Source organism: Punica granatum, chromosome 7 (assembly GCF_007655135.1).
Source record: "Punica granatum isolate Tunisia-2019 chromosome 7, ASM765513v2, whole genome shotgun sequence".
Taxonomy (NCBI): Eukaryota; Viridiplantae; Streptophyta; class Magnoliopsida; order Myrtales; family Lythraceae; genus Punica; species Punica granatum.
Window position 1 is genome coordinate 19473526 of NC_045133.1, and position 27779 is coordinate 19501304.

At 37.6% G+C, this 27779-nt stretch overlaps 4 protein-coding genes across 5 annotated transcripts; 1 reads left to right on the top strand and 3 right to left on the bottom strand.

Moving 5' to 3' along the window:
- Nucleotides 1-163: 163 nt before the first annotated feature.
- Nucleotides 164-1919, bottom strand: LOC116214819 (AAA-ATPase ASD, mitochondrial-like). The gene has a single exon (XM_031550296.1). It carries the CDS (start codon nucleotides 1823-1825, stop codon nucleotides 332-334), a length of 1494 nt encoding a protein of 497 aa, XP_031406156.1. The 5' UTR covers nucleotides 1826-1919; the 3' UTR covers nucleotides 164-331.
- Nucleotides 1920-3604: 1685 nt separating this feature from the next.
- Nucleotides 3605-8155, bottom strand: LOC116214475 (formate dehydrogenase, chloroplastic/mitochondrial-like). The gene is given in 12 exon segments (XM_031549876.1): nucleotides 3605-3849; nucleotides 4119-4248; nucleotides 4250-4329; nucleotides 4465-4506; nucleotides 4639-4712; nucleotides 4715-4777; nucleotides 4876-4984; nucleotides 5073-5144; nucleotides 5855-5982; nucleotides 6106-6250; nucleotides 7571-7730; nucleotides 7974-8155. Coding segments are annotated over 12 exon segments (1254 nt in total). The 3' UTR covers nucleotides 3605-3780.
- Nucleotides 8156-9144: 989 nt separating this feature from the next.
- LOC116215182 (hydroxypyruvate reductase-like) lies at nucleotides 9145-13350 on the bottom strand. Of its 2 annotated transcripts, XM_031550794.1 has the most exons (10): nucleotides 13205-13350; nucleotides 12931-13070; nucleotides 11819-11963; nucleotides 11516-11643; nucleotides 10759-10830; nucleotides 10548-10671; nucleotides 10328-10458; nucleotides 10151-10192; nucleotides 9800-10012; nucleotides 9145-9539 (listed from the first exon to the last, which is right to left on the bottom strand). In XM_031550794.1, exons 2-10 carry the CDS (start codon nucleotides 13042-13044, stop codon nucleotides 9471-9473), a joined length of 1038 nt encoding a protein of 345 aa, XP_031406654.1. In that variant the 5' UTR covers nucleotides 13045-13070; nucleotides 13205-13350; the 3' UTR covers nucleotides 9145-9470. The 2 variants fall into 2 exon arrangements, with proteins under 2 accessions (XP_031406654.1, XP_031406653.1); XM_031550793.1 differs by lacking the exon at nucleotides 13205-13350 and having other exon boundaries at nucleotides 12931-13188.
- Nucleotides 13351-22317: 8967 nt separating this feature from the next.
- On the top strand, nucleotides 22318-24610 carry LOC116215621 (serine/threonine-protein kinase D6PKL2-like). Its single transcript, XM_031551398.1, has 2 exons — nucleotides 22318-23069; nucleotides 23602-24610. The coding sequence occupies exons 1-2, from the start codon at nucleotides 22546-22548 to the stop codon at nucleotides 24467-24469; spliced, it is 1392 nt and encodes a 463-aa protein (XP_031407258.1). The 5' UTR covers nucleotides 22318-22545; the 3' UTR covers nucleotides 24470-24610.
- The last annotated feature ends 3169 nt before the right edge of the window (nucleotides 24611-27779 follow it).

The window sequence follows — 27779 nt, forward strand, 5'->3', positions numbered from 1 at the left end:
GGGAACTCCATGAGATTTAATTTATGTCCAAATCCCCCTCAATAGTTTTATGGAGATTTCATATTTGCCCCCACCGGAATTGAACACAAATAAGATTCATTCGTGCCGGTTTTTATTTTATCGTCGGTTCATTTCAGGAAAATGTTGCAGCAATTATTAAATTTTAGCGATAGACTAATAATACTGAACGAAAACCGAATTGATATAACGGATATTTGCAAACTAAAGAAGCAAAAACACTCGCAATCCATCCTAGCCATAAACAGAGCATTTTATCTATCAACTAGTTAACTAATTGAGGCCTAATTATTATCTTAGGCGAATTAAAACATCATCCGTGTTGTTGGTCCGCAACATCTTCTCCTCGAACTTGTTCTGCGTTGGTCTTCACCTTCGATGCTTCGTTGGTCTTCTCAAGAGCATTAATTAGAGTCATCAAGCACGTCTCCGCATTGTCGTTGGCAGACTTAGGCATCAGATTCTCAGAGACATCGGCAGGAGTCATATCGATTTCTTCCAGCAGTTTCTCGATGGTGCCGAAGACGCAGTGCTCACTGAGATCCCAGTAGTTCTTCACGAGGACCTTGAAAGCCTCGAAACGACAGTAGGACATCTCAATGTGCATGTCCATCCTCCCCCTCCAGGTGAGGGCCGGGTCCAGCTTATCCAAGAAGTTGGTCGTGAAAACTATGAGCCTCTCCCCATCACAGGCCGACCACAGTCCGTCAATCATGTTCAGAAGCCCCAAGAGGGTAACCTTGCTCCCATCCTTCTCGTTCTCCTTCTCTGCCTTCACCGGGTCGGCAGCGCTCGCCTGAGTCGTCCCCGACTTCTCCACTGAGTTAGCCTCCACCATCTTCCTCTGCCTAGTGAGGTCCAGGGAGCAGTCTATGTCCTCGATCACGATGATGGACTTGCTCGTTGTTTCAATCAGCAGCTTTCGCAGCTCTGTGTTGTCCTTGACAGCAGTGATCTCGAGGTCATAGACGTCATAGCTCAGGAGGTTGGCCATGGCAGGAATCATGGTGGATTTCCCAGTCCCCGGTGGACCATAGAGTAGGTAGCCCCGCTTCCAAGTCTTCCCGATCTTTGCGTAGTAGTCTTTCGCCTTGGTGAAAGTGACAAGGTCGTTCATGATGTCCTGCTTCTTCTTTGGGTCCATGGCCAGGGTCTCGAAAGTCGCGGGATGCTCGAAAGCCACGTGGCACCACTTGCTCTTGTTGTAGCCATGCCATGTCCCACCCGCACCATTGGTGAAGAGCTTCCTCTGGCGGTTCTTCAACCGGGCAGCCTTGGCCTCCTCCAGGACGTGGTTCAGGTACGTCCCGGTGACGAGCTCCCGGTGGGAGTGGTGAAAGGTGAGCCGAAAGGACCTGATGTAATCAGAGTTGGAGCTGGGGTAGACAGATACGGTGGTGGTCGTGGGGTAGGTCTTGGTAGAGGACCACCAGAGCCGGACGCCATGGAAAGTGTCGATGACCTCCTCGTAGTCGTCAAGGGTGAGACGAATGGAGCGGCTGTTTTTGATGTAGTTGGCCCTGAGGCGCTTGGCCTGGCCCGAGGCAAAACAGGAGCCGAGGTAAGTCTCGACGAGGGAGAAGACCTCCCCACGCCTGAGCACATCATCATCGCTATTTTCCTGGAACGTGATCTGGACGTAGGGATAGAACAGGTTGAGCAGCTTCTGGACTTGGCGCTTGACGAAGGCGCGGAGCTGCTCGGGCACGTAATGCTGGAATATCGCCCAGAAAAACATCATGCTCGCGACTGTCGAGCCCAGAGAAGCCCAGAAACCCCCCATCAGATTGCTCATCGTGATCCTCATTTTGCTTGGGAGCTCTCAGAAGATGAAGAATGAAGAAGTGGAAATGCGTGATGAATTGCAGGAGGAAGGAGGGGATATGTAATGAGTTTGGGATTGATGGGGCTAAGGGCAATCACAAGGCTTTGGCCTCTGTCAGGGCCAAGCTGTGAGGACAGAGTGGGGACCACACGGTGGCACAAATTTGTTGCCCAAATGGGTCATCGTTCTGCATGCTATCCTGGCCAGGAAGATTTGATCTGTTTTCTTGGAAAACTTGTTCATAGAGGGAAAATATTCTCTCAGGAAACGTCTTTGTTTTCTGATTTCGGGGTACCATTGTTTCTTGGGGTTCAGTCAATCGAAAACGAACTGCGGTTCTGACCACCGGTAATTGTTCCAACGTGAGCGCAGAGTGACCGGTTATATGACTGTCGAGTACACACACAATTGTTACCTCGAGCATCAGTTGATAGGGAGTGGACTCCTATAATATATACTAATGATACGTTTCCTAATGTACTGATGGGGTCGCCTTATTTGATCTTTGAACTTGGTTTTCAGATTTCTCTTTCTTTTGGTGATCTCTGCTTCGGTAAAGTAGGCGAGCTTCTATCAGAATGCTTGGGTACCATAGCTAAGACCCAATCAACGTTGGGATTGGGCATCCTTTATTCGGCTGGGAGCAAGCCATTCCGATTCGACAAAATTTCCGTCAAGTAAGAATCGGATAATCGAAGGATTTATTTTCTTCTGTAACTTCCATGTGGTCCAGCAGAGGAAGTCCATTTCTACCTCCAATTTTAGTTTCGGTTTCAGCAGCAGAGCATGCCATGTCAGGTGAAGTAAGGAGCTGAACTGGGCCATGCCTTAATACTGAGCGACTGAGACAGTTACTGATTCTTTTTTTCTTTTTCTTTTTCTTTTTCTTTTTCAATTTATAGAATTTACAGAAATCTGGAATTCCAGTTCGTCGAAGAACAAAAGCTGCCCGGCGATCGATCTTCTTAGCTATTGAGAACCTAAAATCATATCAGAGCTTGGGAAGCACTTAGCAACGAAAAGGATGGCTGTTGCCTCTGGGGTGCGATAGTCCTTGACTAGCAGGATCGCCCTCGATAGGCATCTAGGGTAAGCTGACACCTGCCTACGAGTCCAAGACATGAAAAAGCTGCCATGCCTCCCTAGACTATGGTAGGGTCTTGAAACCGATATTTGTTGTCAGGTTCCACTATGGTAATCCGAAAATAGCATGGTGTTGTTAAGACAAACTGATGATTATCTTATAAACACCCGGTCCACTTGAAAGTGAACTGTCTTCTCTACGCATTGTTTGTATCGATCCATGGATCAGTCCAAATAAGAAATAACCGATGACACGAAGTTTGACAGGGTAAGGTTGCGCTTGGTTTGAGAGTTGGATTTTGATTTTAATTGGATTGTAATGATTGTGGTGTTGAATTATGAAAAAAAGTGTGAAAAAGTAATGAATAGTTAGGATAATTTAATATTAAAAATTGAATTGAGTATAATGGAATTGTATGTGGATTTATGTATGTGGTCCACCTTTTTTACTTTGAAGAGTTTATTTTTGTTGTGTAGTGAGTAGAATTAAAGTTAAAGTTAAAATCTTAAAATCAGATCTTGAAAACAAACGGAGCATAACTTTTCCAAACTACATGGAAGAACAACGAAGGGATTGTTATATGACCAAAGAGAAGCCAAGATTTCTCTCCGATGGACTAGAATTGTATATGCAATCTGCAGCCCACTTTGCAGATGCATGGAGTTACATGTGAAATATGGCGCAAATTTGTAGTGCATCCATGGGACCTTACATGGTTATATTCCGACAGAATAATAACCGGCTCTCATTATTTCAGGAATACAACAATTACGTTGAATTTGATGTCAATAATGGATATTGTACAACTGGGAAAGGAAGAATTGTCCTATGGAAGGTGGGATCTGCATGTAATCTAATTGACAAATTCTATTACAGGCAGAGAAGCCCCAGCATGAAGATGAAGAGCCGCATCTCCAACAACCTGCAATTACCAAAGAAATCAAATAAGCACTTTGTGTAACAAATAATACAGGGGGAAAAAAAATTCTTGAGCCTCATCAATCTTTTCTGAATACAATACAAAACTACGTAAAAGCATGATTTGTGGAAGTTTTTTCTTTTCAAAGAGAAGCAGGAGAACTAATTTTTGCGAATCTACACTTGTTCGTCGCATGATCAGAGGGAATTTTCAACATCCTCTCTAGTCCATTGAATCATAGACTGTGCCACGGGCAGTGTATTCATTTGTACCTTGGCCATGGATCTGACGGAATGTTCCGTGATCCCAGCAACATGAGGAGTAAGGATAACGTTTTTGAATTTCAGAATTGGGTCATCAGGATCGAACGGTTCAGTCCGACAACATCCATGCCTAAGCCCTAAGCTGACCCGATTCAAGGTTCTGCTTGACCGCCTCATAGTCCAGGAGAACCCCTCGGGCAATATTTATCAGAAGGACACCCTGAAACAGCATATTCGGAAGTAAAAGTTTCCTAAATAACGTTTTTTAGCAGAGTAAAGGTTATAAGCTTAAAAAATGGACCAAAGTAGAGCTTCCATTTGCCTAATATAGAATTTTGTTCTAACAAAACATAACCTTCTCCATCGATGATATGAATCTCTCGTTCACGATGCCAGCCTGTCAGAAACCTCAAACTGAATGAGCTATCATGAAGAATCACAAGAAGTACTGGAAAATAACTGAGAAGAACATCGAGTACGTGCATTATAGGAGTTCCAGAAAAGGCAAAACATAAAAGCATAATCTTACTGTTTCTTTGTTCATTCTCAAACAACAGACTACTATGTCGGCCTTCTTTGCAAATTCGTATATCTCATCATGACCCCCTTCTCATCAACTAAATCATCACCTATGCCGTCCTGAACGGGAGACGCTGAAGCTGAAACAAAAGATTAACAAAGTAACTGTCAATTGCGGCGTGTCACAAACAGATGACTCATTCAAAAAAAGTTTCAGGGCTCAATTTTCCATCTGGTTTGCCATATCCTTGATTGTTCGAGGACCATATACGTTTTGTAGCTATGATATTGACACCAAAGGGTCTCAATCGCTTCGCCAAATCCATTCCGATTTTTCCAGATCCCAATATGAATACCTACACAAGAGAAGAATTACAAAGATGAAACAGGATACATATGAAAAGGAGATAATATAATCCTAAAAAGTCTAGCAGCCATACTTACTGTTTTCCCAAGCAGTGTGTCACCGGTTGGCTCTCCAAGCTTCTTCTGCTTCACTGAGACTTCCATCTCATTCTGAAAAAATATAATAGAGGTATTACAATGAATACGATCTCATCGATTGATTGGGGAAAAAATTGTCTTATGGTATGTCGCCAATATGAAGAAGAAAGGACACACCCCAGTTAACTGAAGAAACAACCGGAGAAGTTCTATACCAAGAAGACTCTGCGAGAAACAGTAAACCGAACAAAATGAAGTCTACGCTTTCATGACATGAAGAACATCAGGCCCAGTCAAAGATGGCTATAAGGGGTGAATAAGAGCCGAGAATTGCCAGAGTCGAGCTCAACTAAACTCATGAACCTCCTGCTTAAAACTTGGCTGGCATTTGATCAACTTTTCTTTTAGCCTCCAACTTGGCTGACAAAAAACCCCTAGGTTTGACAGGGTTTTCTTCGCTAAAGCCAAGAAAAGCCAGCAATCTCAAGATTGGCCTATAGTTCGACTTGGGTTCCAGATTTAAAATGATTTGAAAAGTACTATAAGCATATATATCTTTTACATTTTGGATTAAATAATACGATAATTAATGATCCAGGACATAATTTATTAAACTCATAAGTCATGACAGCCAACTAATGTCTTGACTTGTGCTGAAAAAGAGAAGACACACAAGTCGAATTAAGCAGTCATGGAGTTGAGAATTGCTAAGGAGATTGGGACCGTCCTTTTAGAATTGCTAAATCAGTACACATAATATCATCCATGAAGAAAAATTCAACTTGTTTTCGGAGCAAACCCAGCATCAAGTAAATGGCTATCTCGGCACAAGAAGCGGCATTTCCAGTTACGTCACCAGGTATTCTAGCCACTTTAATCCCCAATTTTGTGGCAGCATCAATATCAACACCTAAATGTTCAGAAAGAAGAACATTACTTTCAGCGCTCTGTTTAAGGATGCAAAGATATATTAAGTAGTGCAAACGAGTAACAGTGAATGAAAAAGGAATAACAAGTGTAATTGCAAGTAAACCTTCAAGACCAACACCAAACTGCATCACCAGCTTCATTTGCTTAGCTCGGGACAGAATGTCTGCAGCAAGTCGCTTGTTCTTCACAACACAAATGTGGTAGTTTCCGATGACACTGGGAACATCATCTAGGGGCACATCATCAACCTACAAGAACCCAAGAAATAGCTAAATAAGTGACTTGTTGAATATTTGAAAAGCTTTTAAGGCGCAGAATTCAACATTCAAAACTTACGCCAAATCAGAACTATAATAATATGTTAGATCATAGATACCGATGCTCATGATAGTAATTCAATTCTAAGTTCCAGTCTGAGGTAACACCAGTGAAATAAATCGACTTGATTTTTCATCAGATATTTCAGCCTTGAGCATTATCCTTGCATTGAGGAAGGACAGGATTGCAGCACAGCATTCACAGGAGCAGAAGAACATGAGTTCACATTACAAGATTCTAACACGAGGCAAAACGTGCCGAAATGGTGCTCTACGAAATTTTTTATATGAAGACTTCTTTGTACGGCCACAATGGCATGCACACCTAAGTCCTCCAAACACCCGAAGTAGCACTGCAAAACAGTGAGAAGATAAGTACTTGGATTACAGCACAAAAGAGGAAAATCTCATGTCACCCCGGAATTCCATAGATTGTCAATAGAAATAAAGTTACTATTGCCCTAACAACCTCAACTCTATTAAAAATAGCTTATGGAGGTCGAAGGTTTATACTGAAACCTATTGTATATTGCAAAATGAAGACATACTCGGAACTTGACTCACTAACTAATGGCACATTCAAAACTGATCAGATTTTGGTCTTACAGAAATTTCAAGTCTTTTGCATCTGCACATGCAAACATAAAAAAGCTGAACAGGGCTCTGAGATCTTCCAACAACCTTGGACAGGATTGGAACAAAAATGAAAATGCCCAGATAGAAGTTAGTGTTAGCATCAAATGGGACTGGTGAGATCAGTCAATGACCTTGCATTGAATTGGGAAACCCAACAACAACACCGGACTACCAGCTCCAATATGTATGGAACGTTAAAATGGGGGGAAGGAGGATGATAGTGGGACCGCTGATCAAGTATTCTCTAGTGTAATTCTGGGAAGCTGGAAAATAAGGACCACAGAAGAGGACACTGGTGATATGCTCCGTGTCGCTTTCTCCTCCCATTTCTGCTGGACCCGAACGGATTATCAGCAGGAAGAACCTAACCCCAGAACTCAATTCGACTATCTAAGCAAGAACCAAGGAACCCGAATCATCAAAGGCTGGATTTTGAGTAGTCTAAAGCTCTAAATAAGGAGCTAATTTCAATCACTTTTCCTCAATCTTCTTCTTCCCCCACCCAACATTTTTACAGTTCATCAATGGATCCTGAACAAACCACAGCTACGGAAGACGACTGCCCAGTAAATGCCATGACTGTTTCCTCTGACACGCATTGACTCCCTCATCTACCAGAATTTTCACCATTGTCACAACCTTGACTCTGCTTTCAAACACATCACTGCACCCACAAGATATCCCAAAACCGATGGAGCCCACTGAGCTCGATCTCTCCCTGTTGGATATGTTCAGTTCAAAGATCTCAATGTCCCACAACCAGGAGATCGCTAATCTGCAGACCAAAGATGATGAAGTATCAGCATCCATGCTCCTAACCCTTCCCATCAGACGGTCAGGTTTCAAACTCCCACCCCCAAAGGTTGTCATCCCCCGTCTCATTCAAGCTGAAAAAGTCTGTCATCCTTTCGCCCAAGAAATATGCGAACCAAGTGCTCATGTCATATGCCTTTTCCAAGACAAACAAGACATGTTACACGTTGAAAGAAGCAGAGCATGGTCCATACAAGGAGCTCACATGATGATTAGCCCGCTGTGACTAGGGATTATATCCCTCAAAGAAGTCAGATTTGACTCCATATCGTACTGGGTCCAGATCCGTGGCATTCCACCTGAGATGCTCTCCAAAGCCAACATCACCAACTTGGTTCCCATCGAGTAGGAGTCAGTCGGGGAATCGAAGTAATCTGTCCTTTCCATATGGTCGGGCAGAGGAAGTCCACTTCAACTTCCATTCCCAGTTACGATTTCAGCAGCAGAGCATGCCTGCCATGTCAGGTTCCGTATGGAGAGACTCCGCGTGAGTTCAAACTCGAATATTGATTTAACAATTTGGCGTGTTACTGACTTTGCCATTTCAACTATCGGGTCCGTATCGACCCATGATAGAGTGGGGGAGTCAGTAATTACTGTTCCACATGCATTGCTGTAGACTCATCACTCATGCATGTACCATTCGAGGTTTTAAATTCCATTGGTCATTGCTAATCTATCATAATTTTATAGGCCTTAGTCATTATTTACAGATCTTTTTTTTTTATAGGCAAAAAGGTTAATAACTTTATAAATTAACATAAATTGAAAACTCAAAAAAAAAAACGAAAGGAAAATTAGTGGCGACCTTTTTTTTTTTCTTTTTCTTTTTATTTGCTCGTCCAAATTTATAACAAGAGGAGATAATAATAGAATAGGAGAATAGATAAATTTTAAGTAATCAAAATGTCTGTTACAATTTAACTTTTCCTTTATATGATGTGTAAATGTACTCTCACAAATTTATCAGCGAAATGTACGGAAATCTGGAATTCCAGTTCATGGAAGAATGAAACCGGCTTGAGATCGATCTTCTTTAGGGTTAGAACTTCATAGCGGAATGGAGCTCGGGATGTGCTTAGCAAAGAAAAGGATCGTCGTTGCTTCTAAGGTGCGATAGTCCTTGACTAACAGGATCGCTTCAATGGGCATCTAGGGCGAGCTAACACCTGCCTACGAGTCCTAGACAACGGTAGAGGATCTTGAAAACAATATTTGTTTTCAGGTTCCACTATCTTCCGTGAATAGCATGGTTCCTTGAGACGAACTGACGATGATTAAGGCCATAGCACCCGATCCACTCGAAGAGAATTGTCTTCTCTACGACTTTGTTTGTGTTAATCCATGGACTTGTCCAGAAAACAAATGAAACAAAGTTTGACAGGGTAACTTTTCCGATATACACGGAAGAACATCATAGGAGGATTACATGACCAAAGGGAAGCCAAGGTTTCTCTTAGATGGGACTGGAATTGTTTATGCAGTCTACAGCCCATCCTGTGGATGCACGGAATTACAAGTGAAATACGATGCAAACTCGAGGTACACCCATGGGACCTCACATGATTATATTCCGACAAAGATAAAACTGGCTTTTGTGATTTTAGGAGTACAACAATTACGTTGAATTTGATATTAGGAATATCTATTCTACAACTGGCAAAGGGAGAAATGTACTACGGATGGTGGATCTCCGTATAATCTAGTTGACAAATTCTATCACGGGCAAGGGAGCCCCGGCATGAAGTTGAAGAGCTACATCACCAACAACCTGCAATTACCAAAGAAATCACCTAAGCACTTCCTCTAACAAATAATACAGAAAAAAAAAATCTCTGAGTCTCATTGTCTGAATACGATAAAAACTATGTAAAAGCATGATTTATGGAAGTTTTTCTTTTCCCAGAGAAAACACGAGAACTACTTTTTGTGAATCTACACTTGTTCAGCGAATGATCAGAGGTAATTTTCAACATCCTCTTTAGTACATCAAATTGTTGACTATGCAACAGGCAGTGTATTCATTTGTACCTTGGCCATAGATCTGTACGAATGTTCAGTGACCCCAGCAACATGAGGAGTAAGGATAACATTTTTGAATTTCAGAATTGGGTCATCAGGATTGAACGGTTCAGTCCAAGCAACATCCGCTCCTAAGCCCCCGAGCTGACCCAATTCAAGGTTCTGCTTGACCGCCTCATAGTCCAGGAGACCCCCTCGGGCAATATTTATCAGAAGGGCACCCTGAAACAGCAGATTTGGAAATAAGTTTCTTAGGTAACATTTTTTAGCACAGTAAAGGTTATAAGGGGAAAAATTGGACCAAAGTAGTGCTTCCCTTTGCCTAATCTAATATAGAATTTTGTTCTAACAAAACATAACCTTCTTCATCGATGATATGAATCTCTCATTCACGATGCCAGCCTGTCAGAAACATCAAACTGAATGAGCTATCATGGAGCATCACAAAATAAAGAAGAACTGGAAACTAACTAAGAGCATCGAGTACGCGTATCATAGGAGTTCCAGAAAAGCCGAAACAAAAAAGCATTATCTTACTGTTTCTTTGTTCATACTCAAACAACAGACTACTATGTCGGCCTTATTTGCAAATTCGTATATCTCATCATGACCCCCCTTCTCATCAACTAAATCATCACCTACGCAATTCTGAAAGGGAGATGCTGAAACTGAAACAATAGAATAACAAAGTAATTGTCAATTGCGGGGTGTCTCAAACAGATGACTCTATGAAACAAAGTTTCAGGGCTCAATTTACCATCTGTTTTGCCAGATCCTTGATTCGAGGACCAAATCCGTTTTGTAGCTATGATATTGACACCAAAGGGTCTCAATCGCTTAGCCAAATCAATTCCGATGTTTCCAAATCCCAATATGAATACCTACACGAGAAGAACTACAAAGATGAAACCGGATACATATGAAAAGGAGATAATATAATTGTAAAAAGTCGTCCAGTCATAACTAACCGTTTTCCCAAGCAGTGTGTCACCGGTTGGCTCTCCAAGCTTCTTCTGCTTCACAGAGACTTCCATCTCATTCTGCAAAAAATTAACAGAGGTATCATAATGAAAAGATCTCTCATGAGTTGCAGGGGGGCAAATCGCATTATGGTATGTTGTTGATATGGAGAATAAAAGACAAATAAAATGAAGAAACAACCCTAGAAGTTCTACAGTAAGAAGACTGCGAGAAACTATAAACCAAATAGAATGAAGTCTAGGCTTTCATGAATTCCATAACATTGGCCCCCGTCCAAGATGACTATTAAGGGATGAAACAGAGCTGAGTACTACCAGGGTCGCACCAGATCAACTATTCTTCTGGGCTCCAACTTGGCATGACAACGAACTCCTCCTAGGCCCGACAAGGTTTTCTTCACTACAGCCAAGAAGAGGCCGAGCTCAACTTTCCAGCAATCTCAAGTTTGTTTTATAGTTCGACTTGGGCTCAAGATTTAAAATGATTCCAGTGTATGTGTATATGTATATTTTACACTTCGGATTAGATAATACGATAATTAATGATCCGGGACATGCTTTATTAAACTCATAAGTCCTTAGAGCCATCTAATATTTTGACTTGTGCTTAAAAATAGAAAAAGCACAAGTCGAATCAAGCAGTCACGGAGTTGAACCCTCATAGCTAGTTATAAGGAGATTGGGATTGTTCTTTTAGAATTGCTAAGTCAGTAGACAAAATATCATCTACAAAGAAACAATCGACCTGTTTTCGGAGCAACCCCAGTATCAAGTAAACAGCCATCTCTGCACAAGAAGCGGCATTTCCAGTTACGTCACCAGGTATTCTAGCCACTTTAATTCCCAATTTTGTGGCAGCATCAATATCAACACCTAAAAGTTCAGAAAGAGAAAAAAATTACTTTCAGCACTCAGTTTTGTGGTTTTTTTTTCTTTTTTTCTTTTTTGGCCACTTCAGCATTCAGTATAAAGATGCAAAGATATATTAAGTAGTGCAAACTAGTAACAGTGAATGAAAAAGGAATAACAAGTGTAATTGCAAGTAAACCTTCAAAACCAACACCAAACTGCATCACAAGCTTCATTTGCTTAGCTCGCGACAGAATGTCTGCAGTAAGTCGCTTGTTCTTGAAGACACAAATGTGATAGTTTCCGATGACACTGGGAACATCATCTAGGGGCACGTCATCAACCTTTAAGAACCCAAGAAAAAGCTAAGTAAGTGACCGGTTAAAATTGTTGCTATATACCTGAAAAGCTTTTTACTGTAAGGCGCCGAATTCAACATTCAAACTTAACGCCAAATCAAAACTAAAATCCAGTGTTAGATTATACATATTGGAACTCATGATAGTAATTTAATTCGAAGTAGTCTGAGATAACGCCAGTGAAATAAATCAACTTGATTTCTCATCAGACATCTCAGCCTTGAGCTTTATCCTTGCATTGAGGAAGAACAGGTATGCAGCACAGCATCCACAGGAGCAGAAGAACATGAGCTCACATCACAAGATTCTAACGTGAGGTAAAATCTACTCATCTTGGGCTCTACGAAATCTTCAATATGAAGACTTCTTTGTATAGCCATAATGGTAACTCCAACTGCTCGAGTTAGCTCTGTAAAACAGTGAGAAGATACTGAAGTACTTGGATTACAGTAAAAAGAGTAAATTCTTGTCTCGCCCTGGAATTTCCATCCATCGTCAAAAGAACTATAGTTAACACTGTCTCGACGAAGTCTTCTCCATCAAAAATAGTTTATAGAGGTCCAAGATTTATACTGAAACCTATTGCATCATGCAAAACGAAGACAAACTCGGAACTCGACTCACTACCCAATTACTCATTAACAAAAGATCAGATTTTGATCTTACAGAAATTTGAAGTCCCTTACATCTGCACATACATACATTTTAAAAAAAAATCTGAACAGGGCTCTTCTTCCAACGACCTCGTACAGGGTTGGAACCAAACGAGAATTCCCAGATAGAAATTAGTGTTTCTATTGAAAAATTCGAGCATGCAACAGCATCAACTGGGACTGCTGAGATCGGTCAGCAACCTTGCATTGAATTGGGAAACCCGACAACAACCTCGGACTATCAGCTCCAATGTGTATGGAACATAAAAAATGGGGGTGAAGGAGGATGAAATTGGGACCTGGATATACGGGTGACCGATCAAGTATTCTCTGGTGTAATTCTGGGAAGCTGGAAAATGGGGGCCGCAGAAGAGGACACGGGTGATGTGCTTCGCGTTGTTTTCTTCTCCCATTTCTGCTGGGGACCCGAACGAATTACCTGCAGGAAGAACCCAACCCCGGAATTCAATTCGAATATTTAAGCAAGAATGGAGGAACCCAATTCATCAAGGATGGATTTTGAGTAGTCCAATGCCCGAAATAAGCAGTCAAGCTGAGTGAGAGATTTTGTACTCTTCTTTCTTGAATTGATGGATCAGCCTCTCTTGATTGAGAGAGAGAGAGAGGGGCAGCAATAAATCGCTAAAAAATGGGTTGAGGCATGATGCGACTCAGTGCTTATATTTATTTGGTCGTAATTCAGCATTTTCATTGAGCAAGATTTCTCATTTTGAAGGTATAGTATAATATTTCCGGCCATATACTTTATAGATCTATCTGTACTTTTTATTAATTATTTAAAATTATTATTTTATCATATTAAATTTATGAGTCACTCTTATAATTAAAAAAAATTGAATTTGAATTTTATAAATGAAAAAAATATTTATCGGGAGGACTAATTCGACTCATTAAATTAAACATGAACCATTGAATTTCTAGTTATCAAAATATACAACGCTTATATTTATACCTGATTTAAAAAAATGTTAAGCGTTTTTGCACTTACAGTCACTAATTGAGACAATCTATTATCAAATTTCTCATTTTTTCCTTCTAATAACCATCTTTTTTTTTAACTCTCGAAAATTTTACCGATGCTCAAATGTTCTAGACCTAACTCCAACAACAAACGCGCTCTCCTCTTAACGTGCATTTGCTGCCATCCGTCTGCGCTTATGTTCTCACTCTTTCACCTTCTTTGCACCATCCCTTTATATTAAACGAAGTTGTAGGTCCTCACACATAGTTGTAACTGATCATTGTTGGTCATTTCCTTTGATCAAATAATCGGTGCTGATTTTGGTGCTCAATCTTCTCCAAAATGTTTACGATAAATCATGCTTCTTATCCATCTCTACCTTTATATATACCATTATTCAATCTTAGTTACGCAATTAGTGCTTGAGGCACAAAAGTGAGGGAGTTGTAGAACAAATCAATGAAACAAGCATAAATTTTTTGTAATTTAGTGTGACCAAAATAAATTTTGGTGGAATTTTTGTTGGAATTTGGCTGATGTAAAGAATCAATCTACAATTGCATATTTGACCCCAATATTATAATTTTGACTTATAAAATGGTTGATGTGATTACAAGAATCTTTTTCTTTTGTCAGAATCATAATTGCATGATTCTGGATTTAAAAAAATACCGTTGAAATCCTTTCTCTGAAGTCTGCATAGGTGTTTTCTGTACCAAATCACTCAAAGGGAAGTATTGATCTCTCTCATAGATTTATATTGATCATACTGTTTTATCCATATGTGCATGGACATATCACATTAATAAGTTGGATTTTGAGGTAATTGTTGAGAGTTTTGTTGCATATTCTTGTTTCCTACTCAGATTGAAGGGTTGGATTTTGAGGTAATTGTTTGAGACAAGTAATGGTGAATGTAAGTCCCTTTGCAAAGTTCATGCTATTTATTAAAATTTTTGAAAGAAAAGATCGCCCGTTGTGTTGTCTTCTTTATCTATTGCTGAGTAAATGTTTTATAATATATCTTTTCATATCCTATGTTGGGTTTATCATCAAGATTCCCAGCGAACTCTATTATAGATGGAAAAATTGTCGTAATACTAACATAAACCTTCAACCATGCAAATCCATATGTAAGAATATCTTTCTCATCCTGTTGTTTATAATGCCATCGGTCTCAAACTTTGAATTAGTATTTAGAGTGCCTAGAACTATAGCTTCCCTTCTTTGGCCAAACGAGAAAAGCAATGCAAGTGCCTTTGAACCCAAATATCATAATACAAAATGTTTATGCATTTTGAGTTCATACAAAGACATCTTCTGCTCATTTAGCTTCCATTTGAGTGCAATATTGAAACTAATTAATCCTTGGAAAAATATTAGTTATGCAAATAGAATGTTGTAGTAGTTTCAACTTTTCTCCAATCCTTTTGCTCCTTAAAAGATAAGGTTGGATGTTTAATTACATGTTTGTGAAGATTGCCCGTATATTTTAGTGCCTTTAATTATCAGTTCCATTTACAATAAGATTAGGCTCGGTTATTCTTTCCTATATTGGATTATACAGTTATGAGAAATTAATGGTTTGTTTGATTTGCAAATGTGATTTTAAAATTACAACTTTAACATAATTTTATCCACAACAAAGTAAAATAACTCATACAAAGTCAAAGAATAACCCCATTTATACAACTTTTTTTTTCACAACAAAACAAAATAACTCATATAAATCAAAGGGTGGGCCCCATTTATACCACTTTTTTTCAAAATCAAAATTTAATTTTAAAATCCGACTTTGAAACCAAACGCAGCATAAGTCATCTTGATTGATAAATATAATTTTATAATTGTTATTACGATGTTCTTTTGATTTTAAGTTACACGTGATTAATGCTTTTTTTCCAATTGAAACCACTCACCATCTATGTAGCTCTTCTTACTCTTTATTTGCTAATGGTCTTTAACGTTGTTGGTCACTTTGTCTACCTTGGAATGGCCACAAACAGAAGGTAACTTCTTTGACCCATTTTTTCCTTCTTCTCCTTGGATTTTTATTTCTGAAGACTATCTTATTTTGTACTCTTCTTTCTTGAATTGATGGATCAGCTTCTCTTGATTGAGAGAGAGAAAGAGATAGAGGGGGCAGCAATAAATAGCTAAAAAATGGGTTGATGGCATGATGTGACTCAGCGCTTATATTTATTTGGTCGTAATTCAGCATTTTCATTAAGCAAAATTCCTAATTTTGAAGGTATAGTATAATATTTCATGCTATATACTTTATAAAACTATCTGTATTTTTTGTTAATTATTTAAAATTATTATTTTATCATACTAGATTTATGAGTCACCCTTATAATTGAAAAAAAATTTCGAATTTGAATTTTGTGAATGAAAAAAATGTTTATTGGGAGAACTAATCCGACTCATTGAATTAGACATGAACCATTGAATTTCTAGATATCAAAATATACAACATTTATATTTATACCTGATTAAAAAAAAATTAAGCGTTTTCGCAGTCACTAATTGAGCCCATCTATTATGAAATTTCTCATTTTTTCCTTCTAATAACCATATGTTTTTTTTTACACTCACAACTCTTTACATCTCAAAAATTTTACCGATGCTCAAATGTTAGAAACCTAACTCCAACAACAAACGCACTCTCCTCTTAACGTGCCTTTGCTGCCATCCGTCTGCGCTTATGTTCTCTCTCTTTCACCTTCTTTGCACCATCCCTCTATATTAAACAAAGTTGCAGGTCCTCACACATACTTGCAACTGATCATTGTTGGTCATTTCCTTTGATCAAATAACCGGTGTTGATTTTGGTGCTCAATCTTCTCCAAAATGTTTACGATAAATCATGCTTCTTATCCATCTCTACCTTTATATATACCATTATTCAATTTTACTTACGTAATTAGTGCTTGAGGTACAAAAGTAAGGGAGTTGTAGAACAAATCAAGGAAGCAAGCATAAATTTTTTGTAATTTAGTGTGACCAAAATAAATTTTGATGGAATTTCTGTTGGAATTTGGCTGATGTAAAGAATCAATATACAATTGCATATTTGACCTCGATATTATAATTTTGACTTATAAAATGGTTTATGTGATTATAATAATCTTTTTCTTTTGTCAGAATCATAATTGCATGATTCTGGATTTTAAACAAATACTGTTGAAATCCTTTCTCTGAAGTCTGCAGGGTGTCTTTCTGCACCAAATCACTCAAAGGATAGGATTGATCTCTCTCATAGGTTTATAATGATCATACTGTTTATCCATATGTGCATGGACATATCACATTAATAAGTTAGATTTTGAGGTAATTGTTGAGAGTTTTGTTGCATATTCTTGTTTCATACTCAGGTTGAAGGGTTGGATTTTGAGGTAATTGTTTGAGACAAGTAATGGTGAATGTAAGTCCCTTTGCAAAGTTCATGCTATTTATTAAAATTCTTTGAAAGAAAAGATCGCCCGTTGTGTTGTCTTCTTTATCTATTGCTGAGTAAATGTTTTATAATATATCTTTTCATATCCTATGTTGGGTTTATCATCAAGATTCCCAGCGAACTCTATTATAGATGGAAAAATTGTCATAATACTAACATAAACCTTCAACCATGCAAATCCATATGTAAGAATATCTTTCTCATCCTGTTGTTTATAATGTCATCAGTCTCAAACTTTGAATTAGTATTTAGAGTGCGTAGAACTGCAGCCTCCCTTCTTCGGCCAAACGAGAAAAGCAATGCAAGTGCCTTTGAACCCAAATATCATAATACAAAATGTTTATGCATTTTGAGTTCTTACAAAGACATCTTCTGCTCATTTACGCTGCGTTTGGTTTCATAATAGAATTTTAAAATCAGATTTTCATTTTGAAAAAGAGTGGTATAAATGAGACTCACCATTTGACTTTGTATGAATTATATTGTTTTGTTGTGAAAAAAAGTGGTATAAATGGAGCCCGCTCTTTGACTTTGTATAAGTTATTTTGTTTTGTTGTGGGTAGAATTAAGTTAAAGTTGTGATTTTAAAATTATACTCACAAACCAAACAAGGCTTTAGCTTCCATTTGAGTGCAATTTTGAAACTAATTAATCCTTGGGAAAATATTAGTTATGCAGATAGAATGTTGTAGTAGTTTCAACTTTTCTCCAATCCTTTTGCTCATTAAAAGATAAGGTTGGATGTTTAATTACATGTTTGTGAAGATTGCCTGTATATTTTAGTGCCTTTAATTGTCAGTTCCATTTACAATAAGATTAGGCTCGGTTATTCTTTCCTATATTGGATTATACAGTTATGAGAAATTAATGGCTTGTTTGGTTTGCAAATGTGATTTTAAAATTACAATTTTAACCTAATTCTATTCACAACAAAATAAAATAACTCATACAGAGTCAAGGAGTGACCCCATTTATATCACTTTTTTCACAACAAAACAAAATAACTCATACAAAGTCAAAGAATGGGCCCCATTTATACCACTCTTTTTCAAAATCAAAATTTAATTTTAAAATCCTACTTTGAAATCAAACGCAGCATAAGTCATCTTGATTGATAAATATAATTTTATAATTGTTATTACAATGTTCTTTTGATTTAAGTTACACATGATTAATGCTTTTTTTTCCAATTGAAACCACTCACCATCTGCGTAGCTCTTCTTATTCTTTATTTGCTAATGGTCTTTAACGTTGTTGCTCACCTTGTCTACCTTGGAATGGCCACAAATAGAAGGTAACTTCTTTGACCCATTTTTTCCTTCTTCTCCTTGGATTTTTATTTTTGAAGACTATCTTAGTCATAATTTTTTATTAAAAAATTTGATCAAAAGAATATTGATAGAATAAAGAGTTGGAGTAGACGCCAAAACATCAAACCATTTTGTGGGTTAAAATTACCACAAATCTTCCGTTAACATTCTCACTTTAAAAGAAGGGCTCTTCAAGCTCATATGATACTTTGAAACTTGTGTTTAAAGGTCCCAGAGGAGGATTGCTTGTCATATAGCAAGAGAAACTTGAGTCTCCAAGATAAAAGGTCGGGATAAGGTGCTACCATTGCTTATCAAATTATGGAAGGATTCGTCCATGAGTTTTTTCATTTACCAAACTGGATGTTGTATTAAATAATACACAATTTCACTAATTTTTTGAAACCTAGGAATTATGTTCGATTTTGTCCGATGCATTATATCTCAAATGCATGAGTTGTTTTTTCATTTTGGTGCTAGCCATCTTATATTTTATTTCAAGGTTCAAAACTCTATAAAACGGCCCGTTTGATTTCGCAATGTGATTTTAAGATTTTAACTCTAACTTTAACTCTAATCACTACACAACAAAAGTTAACAACACAATTATTACTTTTTCATTTTTCTTCAATATTTTTAATCATTCAATTCAATTTTTAATAATAAATTCTCTCAACTATTCATTACTTTTTCACAATTCAATAATACAATCATTACTTTTTTTCAACTATTTATTACTTACTATGTGTTTGGCTTTTGAGTTGAGTTTTGATTTTAATTAGTTTGTAATGATTGTGTTGTTGAATTATGAGAAAAAGTGTGAAAAAGTGATGAATAGTTGAGATAAAGTAATGATTAAATAATAAAAAAGTAATGAATAGTTGTGCTTTTTTTGGCCTTCACTATCAGTACTAATGAAATATCCCTCAATAAAAAAAAATATTTATTTATCATGGTATCATATTCTCTTTTTTAAAGAAAATTACATATATAAAGTACTTGTGATTGTGCACGCCACGTGCAGCACACGTATCCATTCAACTAGTATATAAAAGTATGAGATGTTTATTCAATTTTTCTTCCTATTTTGTCCTTTCTTAAATAATAATATTACAAATTTACCTCTTTACATGAATAACAAAACTAAATAATTCTTGAAATCATCGCACCTTTTGGTTAATGTCTCTTTACTCAAACGCTGCAAGTGAAATAAATTTCAGGAGGCCTTGCATCCTATAATGCTAAATGAAATTCACATGTCACTTAATTTTTTATTTTCATAGAAAAGTAAATCCTTTTTAGTATAACAAAAAAACTACAAATATTCTACTATAAACAAAAACAGAAAACTATAATTTCATAAGAAGATCAATTTAATAGTTAAATTAGTATAGATAAATTTACTCATTAATATTATTTCACATTTGACAAAATGTGATGTTTGATGAAAAGATGTGATCGTAACTTAAAGAGATGTGACTATTCGAATAATTGCATTAATTTTTGTTATATATACCTTCCAATTTTGGATAGACATATAAAATGTCATTTGAACATCTTTTCCCCTCTAAAATTCTTCTCCTAGATAGTTCATTAAGTAGCATTGGAAGATTCTCAATATTGTTGCCTGAAAATCTCAATGGTCGAAAACATCTCATCATGTAAGATATCTATTCCTTATAATTGAGGGATTCCTTATAATCAATGGATTCTTTATACTTCTTTAATAGAGAATATTTACACGTGTTTCTCAAGTAACCTTTTATATATTGTGCTTTTTAGATTTTACTCTTTTCTTACAATATCAGGTTTCTATCTATATTTCAAAATACTATTTTTCCAGTTACAAGGGAAGCCCCGTGAATTCGAGATACTATTTGATTGTTTCTTGTCCTTGTAGGGTACTTTTAGGATGTCAATATACTATTTGATTTTGTAAGTTTGCTCTTCATGTATGTGTATATAAATATATAATTGTTCTAATTCTTATTTACAAATTTTAGGTTTAACTTTTGAAACGTAAAAATATTAAAAATATTCAGAGAGCCTTATTTAAATACTAACAATTGTTATTTCCCGTTTTCATAAAAATAAATGTTTTGGTCATAAAGAAAAAGGTTTCAAACTTTTTGACCTTTTTTAGTACTTATCCCAAATGAAAATTAAGAAGAAATTAAATTATGTATGACTTAGGCATAAAAGAAGATTAACGGTGATTATTTAGTATTTCGAGACAATTTTTTAATAAAGAATTAAAATTATAAGCAATTAAATGATTTTTTCTCTTATTTTGTTTTTCTTTGGCTTTTCTTTAACATTGTTCACTTTTTTACTCTTAATTCTAATAAGCACACAAATATAATATGACCGGTCGAACTCAGCAGCTCCGATGCGCTCTTCCTCCAATATGATAACTCTCGCAGGTCGAAAGCGCAACATTAGTCGAAGGCAAGAACCTTTGCTAGCTAGGGGCCACGCCTATGGCCGAGCAGGACTGCAGTTTGCCCGTTACATGGGACTGCGACGAATTGCTTATGCCTAAAAAAATAAGAATTTCACATCTCGAAATTGAAGTTTAAGGTCCCGACATTGGTTGTTCCCTTGAGTAACGGTATTGGCTGATGGTTATATTTAACATACACTCTTTTTTTATTATATGTACTCCTCTTGGTATTGGAGAAGTTTATGAATCCTAACCAATCTATGTTCGAGTAAAATTAACTCACTGAGGAATAAATCACTATCAATTGTGAATTATTTTCGTCACACTACTCGAATCCGATAACTTTAATATAACAGCTATTGATTCACCAGAAAAAGCACATTGGTTCTATTATATAAGTTAAGCCTTTGTCTTCCTCGTAAGTTGCCCGACCCAATGCTCTCTCTCCTCTTTCATAGACTCTGTGTTCTGTGTTTTGTCCCCAAGCTACAGCACTCACTCTCAGCCTCCTCCTGTGATAATATATAATTTAAACATACACAAATATATATATACATTGAACTGATTAAGATAAACAAGAAATAGGGCCATTGGGTCTCTCGCCACTCCCCCCTGCCTTTCAAAATTTGAATCCCGTTTGGGTCTTATTATGTTTGTTATAATTCCACTGCAGACCCTCTGCCCACTGCATCCTTTCAATGTTGCCCCCGAGGCTTTAACCCGTGTTCGCGATCCTCCGATAACGCTATTACTGCTCGGAGTATGCAGTACTCCCTATCACATCCAACGTGCTATATACACGATCTCTATATTGATGGACAAGACTGATCACGACCGCTGCTCTTTATGAGCTCATTCATTCTTCTCTAAGAGGTTATGCACTTACTTTCAAATTAATATATTTATTCACATATTCCGTGTAATTCATCAATTCTTTCATTGGGCTTAAAAGTTAAAAATTATACTATAATGTACATGTTAATAAAAAAAATGAATTTTTTTGGCTAATTTTATATGCTCATCCAAAGTACATTTTTTTACTGAATAATGACATCATGTCGTACTATTTTCTACATGTACATTATAGATATATTTTTTTTCGGTTAAAAGAGAGACTTGTAGGTTTAGTATAATTAAATATAAATCATAATAGCTAATAAAGTGGCATGAATAGTCCAAATAGGTATCGAACGTGAAATATCTTGATTACCAGGTAAAAACGTGTTTTACTGCGTTACATCATCTTATGCTACGCGATAGATCTTTAGATATTGAGGATACTAGAGAGATTCAGGAGAAAATGTGGAAACTCCTAAAATGTGCCACGATCTGTGTATATACAAGTTGTCACGTAACCATAAAAGGAATGTAGAAAGCAAAATATGAAAAGTCTTGCCCGGCCAAATATTGCACGAGAATATGCTAATATGCCACAAAAAGATATAATTCCCAAAATAAAATATGTGGGGCAGATTTGAGATGGGACCAAAATATAAGGCCAAATTAGAATTTGCAAACTGGCCCTCTGCTACCTCTGTTTCTGGAGCAGCTCTCTCTGTCTGTCTCTGAGATCCCCGTCTTCGCGCCCGCCTCTCTCGCTCTCCTCTTCCCCTTTGACCGCCTCGGTCACTGCTCCCTTCACCTCCACTGAGTCCTTTGACCCACCAATTTATACTCTCCCCTCCTCCCGGAACTTCCGTCGAACACTTCGCCAGCGACATGGAGACCGAAGGGTCGCCGGCCAGCACCCTCCAAGAACTCAGCTCCAACGAGAGTGAATGCGACGACCGGAGCAGCCCCGGCGGAGGGTCGGGTTTCATGGCGGGTTCGGGCTACTCGTCCTGCCCGTCGAAGCCCCACAAGGGGAACGACATCAAGTGGGAGGCGATTCAGCGCGTGAAGGCGCGGGACAAGCAGCTGGGTCTGGGTCACTTCAGGCTGCGGAAGAAGCTCGGGAGCGGGGACATCGGGAGCGTGTACCTCTCCGAGCTCCGGGGGATGGGGTGCCTCTTCGCGATGAAGGTGATGGACAAGGGGATGCTGGAGGCGAGGAAGAAGACGGGGAGGGCCCGGACCGAGAGGGACATTCTGGGAATCTTGGACCACCCGTTCTTGCCGACGCTCTACTCCCACTTCGAGACCGAGAAGTTCTCGTGCCTGCTGATGGAGTTCTGCAGCGGCGGCGACCTCCACACCCTCAGGCAGAAGCAGCCAGGGAAGCATTTCTCGGAGCACGCGGCAAGGTGAGCTGCGGAAGTTTCCATTTTTATTTTTTCTCTCTTGAATTTAATACTTTGTCCATAAAGCCTAATGCGATATCAATTAGTATGTCGGGGACTCGGAAGTAATGCGTAATGTACCTTACGAAGACCAACTGATGTCGTACTTTTTCGGGTTGAAGAGCTGATGTAGCAGAGTTAGAACATCTATGGGATGAGAACGAAGCTATGACAGAAGGGAAAGCTTGAATTGAACACCTGTATAGTAAATGCTTGGTATGTTCGAGTGACTGCTAGGGCTAGAAACTTCGAGAACAGATAGTTTATTGTCGAAAAAAAATCCTGCTTTTCAGGTTGATGCTTGGGAACTATTGTAGCAAACTATCTGGCTATAGATTCCGGCGCCTGAATTCCCTGCAATGCACGTGCTGAGTAACTGGAATGCCCTTATGTTCTTTTGTATGTTGATTCCCGAGAATTGTATATTCTCTATGATCCTTCTTATTGCCGTCCTAATTCCCACGTGCTGAAAACTCGTCTGTGCTTTTAATTGCAGGTTCTATGCCTCGGAAGTGCTTCTTGCACTTGAGTACCTGCATATGATGGGGGTGGTCTACAGGGACCTGAAGCCCGAGAACGTGTTGGTCCGAGACGATGGTCATATAATGCTCTCTGACTTCGACTTGTCCCTTAGGTGTTCAGTCAACCCCACCCTCGTCCGCTCAAACACCAACCCAGCCTGCAGGGCGTACTGTATTGAACCCTCATGCATTGTCAGCCCGTCGTGTAAATTGCCAGTCTGTGTTGAGCCCTCATGCCTACAGCCCTCTTGCTTCAAGCCACGTTTCTTGAGCTCCAAGGAGCACAAGGTGAAGCCCGAAAGAGTAAGGCCAGTAGATACACGGCCCCAGTTGATTGCTGAGCCGACAGCTGCTCGTTCAATGTCTTTTGTCGGGACCCATGAGTATTTAGCTCCTGAGATCATCAGAGGGGACGGTCATGGGAGCTCGGTGGATTGGTGGACGTTTGGTATCTTCTTGTTCGAGCTGATGTGTGGGAGAACCCCGTTTAAGGGGAACAACAACAGGGAGACCCTATTCAATGTTGTCGGGCAGCCCCTAAAATTCCCCGAGGGGTTTTCTGGGAGCTTCGCTGCCAAGGATCTGATCCGGGGGCTTCTTGTTAAGGACCCTCAGAAGAGGCTCGGGTTCAAACGTGGGGCCACTGAGATTAAGCAGCATCCCTTCTTTGAGAGCATCAACTGGGCCCTAGTCCGAAGCATGAGCCCCCCTGAAATCCCAAAACCACCCATTGATCTTGATTTCTCGACTCACATCTTCAAAACGTCCGTGCCATCCAATGCAAAGGCGGCTTCCGACTCAGATAGGTCCTCGGGGCCTTACTTAGAGTTCGAGTTCTTTTGAAAATTTTGGCGGGATCCACGGGCCGCAATTGTGTGAGGTAGTTAGCTGGTTAGTTAGTTATTTAGGGGAGTCTTGTTTATTCATCGTCTCAATGAAATATTTTTGTTCTGTAATTGCCGGCATAATTCCCCCCTTTTCTGATTTTTCTTTTCTTATTTCTTGAATATAACGGTAAATGTACAAATACTGCAATAATGAATGACTGGAATATAGGCTTTAGTTTCCACAACAATTGGAGATACATTTTTGAAAGGTATTAGGTAATCTTATCTAATCACATGCCGGGAGTAATTATTAAGAGTCATGAATGAATGCATGTTAATCGCACGAGTAAATTATTTTATTTTCACTAAAATAAAAATATTACTGGTTAAATTCTGATTTTTGAGTGGATTATTACTGTTTAATTGTTATCGAAAGTATACTCTCAAGATTGCAAGAGCTTGATAACTGAGTGTTAATTGTCCCAGTAATGTGTCATGATTCTCGCTAAAACAAAAATATTATTGATCATCACCTGTCATATTCACTAAAATAAAAATCTTAATGGTCATTTCTGAATCATATACGTGTCAGAAAAAAAAATGAAACCATATGAAGGCTTTTGGTTTTTTCTCATTTTTTGCTTTTCTTCTTGTTGGGTTTATAGTAAAAGGTATTCGGTAAATATTACTCAGTCATTTTAGCTATGTGTCAGAAAAAAAAAATGAAACCATATGAAGGCTTTTGGTTTTTTCTCTTTTTTTGCTTTTCTTCTTGTTGGATTTACTAGTAAAAAGGTATTCGGTAAATATTACTCAGCCATTTTAACTATATCACATCCAATCAAAATATTTGTAAGTAGAAAATTGACCAATAATAGTAAAAAGGTATTCGGTAAATATTACTCAGCCATTTTAACTATATCACATCCAATCAAAATATTTGTAAGTAGAAAATTGACCAATAATAAATCAACATATTTCCCCTTATACTCATGATAGGTGGGGTTACTCATCCATTTCAATAATTTTTCCAAAGGGCTTTTGTCTTACCTGTGGGATTCTACCGATAGGCAATTGAGGACTTCCATTGGTCCAAAAATGTTCTCATTGCTTTGCACTGCTTTGTCTCTGTCTCCTTTTTTTTTTTTTAACTACTTTCTCTATTTACCAAGGTGCTTTATAGAACTCGAAAAAAAAAAGAATAAATACATAAATACACTTATAAAAAAAATACATACATAAAGTTACTTTATGAAAAGGCATGCTCGCATGAAAAAAGGAACAAGAATGATAATAAAGTACATGAAATATAAGGTTTTGCTTTGTGGGGAAAGGGTAGATATGAGCAAGAAACAAATGTTCGAGCTAGACAAGTCATAAAAAGTTTGTTAGAGGACACAGGTGGCTTTGGATTTTGGATTTAGACAGAGCTCAATACGATTGATGACTCACGGAAAATTTTATGAAATTTATATTATGTTCTTTTTTTCGTTTTAGTTCTCAATATTAAACAATTTGTTCTCATCAATCATACGCTGTTTAATATTATGTAAAGAATACCGATTTCGCACTTTCTTAAAATAAATATAAATTTCAGATATAAGATATAAAGGGGATTTTGAACGGGACGAGGTAGCATTGCTCACAAAGCTCCACCCTGCCGACACAGCTCTTTCCGACGGTATCAAAAGGTGACATGGGAGGAAGAACACAAACCATAGATCAATAATGCCAAAAGGGTTCTCAATCGTACCTTTAATAGCCTATAAATAACTAATTATTTTATGTATTCAATGAGTCAGTCTGAATAAAAACTCTCGTAATTTAAATCTTTTTTACCATGTCTTGATATCTTTCACTCGCTTTCTTATCATCTTATATTTTAAATTTCTTCACATTGCTCTCCCCTTTCTCTTCTATATTGGATCACCTCTCAATATTTACTATGTAAATATACGTACATATGCATGGATTAGATTTCTAGCATAATAGAATAATGAGGACCACTATTGGAGATGACTCATATGCAACATAATTAAAATAGCTTATGTGAGAAATGAAATCTTATCCCACCAGCTGCTCCGCCTAGTAGGCAATTCAACCTATAAAATTTGTATGGTTTATCAAGTGTACCATTAATATTTAATCATTAACTTCTTTGATATATGACAAACTACTATACACACAAATTAGCAAATCTAATCTTGTCAACTTATATTCTTTAATCTACAATCACCACATCCTTTTTTATGCAAAACCCTTGTGACCTAGCTGCAACGAAGACGTCTGCAATCGAGAAAATCGAGAGCAAACCTATTTTCATGTAATAGCAATAGAGGGATAGACGTCTCAAATATATAGCGCTTGCCCTTCCGCAAGTAAGCTTCTTCTGGACTTCCGCGAATTAAAGGCTTTTGGACTTCAATGAGTTACGTGAGTTATGAACTTAAATTATAAGTAATGTAACTTATAGCCCTTTTGTGGTTTTTTCGGCTTTTAGAAGCAAGGTGACGGCATAATATTGTACCGTAGTCCTATGTGTAGCTTCTCGATGCATTGCTCCTACTTTTATATATTGTATGTAGACATATAAATTTGAGTGATAATATAATATATGATTTATTTTTATAGATATAAAATAATATGAAAATATCAAGCAACTTTAAATATACTGAAACTATTGTTTACTGTTCATCGCAAGGAAATTGTCCTTTATTTTCTTTCCCCACCCCCCTATTTTTGCCATTTTAACATTTTCCCAATAAACTTTAAATGTTTTTCTTCTTTGTCCCTTCTTTTAATTTCTTCTCACATCCTTCAAAAGTTTTCAAAATTAGTTACATGTAGATTTAACTAAACATTTATATCCTATAAAAGTTTAGTTGAAAATCATTTTGACTCTCACGTGCATATTTGTTTTCCTCAATACGATATTATACATAACTTTTGTTTATATAAAACTAGTGGAGCATGAAACAATGAATTTTGTGCTTTTAGAGTCTTGTTATATTTTTCAATTATGATGTCTCGAGCTCTAACATATCCTGCAATTCTTTCTTCTATTTTTCTTCTTTAAGCAAAATTTAATATCATTAAATCCTTCTCTCTACATATATATATATATATTTATAACATCATGAGTAATAAATTTATAAGAACTCTACTAATCAATCCTTAGAAAAAAGAATAATATTATAAAGTAGATTAATTTCATTACCTTTATTGATGAACTCAAGTATTCATGTATTTTGGACTAATATTGTCGAATTAAATTTTGATTCCATATGTTACATTTGGTATTTTATACAATAGCATAGATGTTTAGC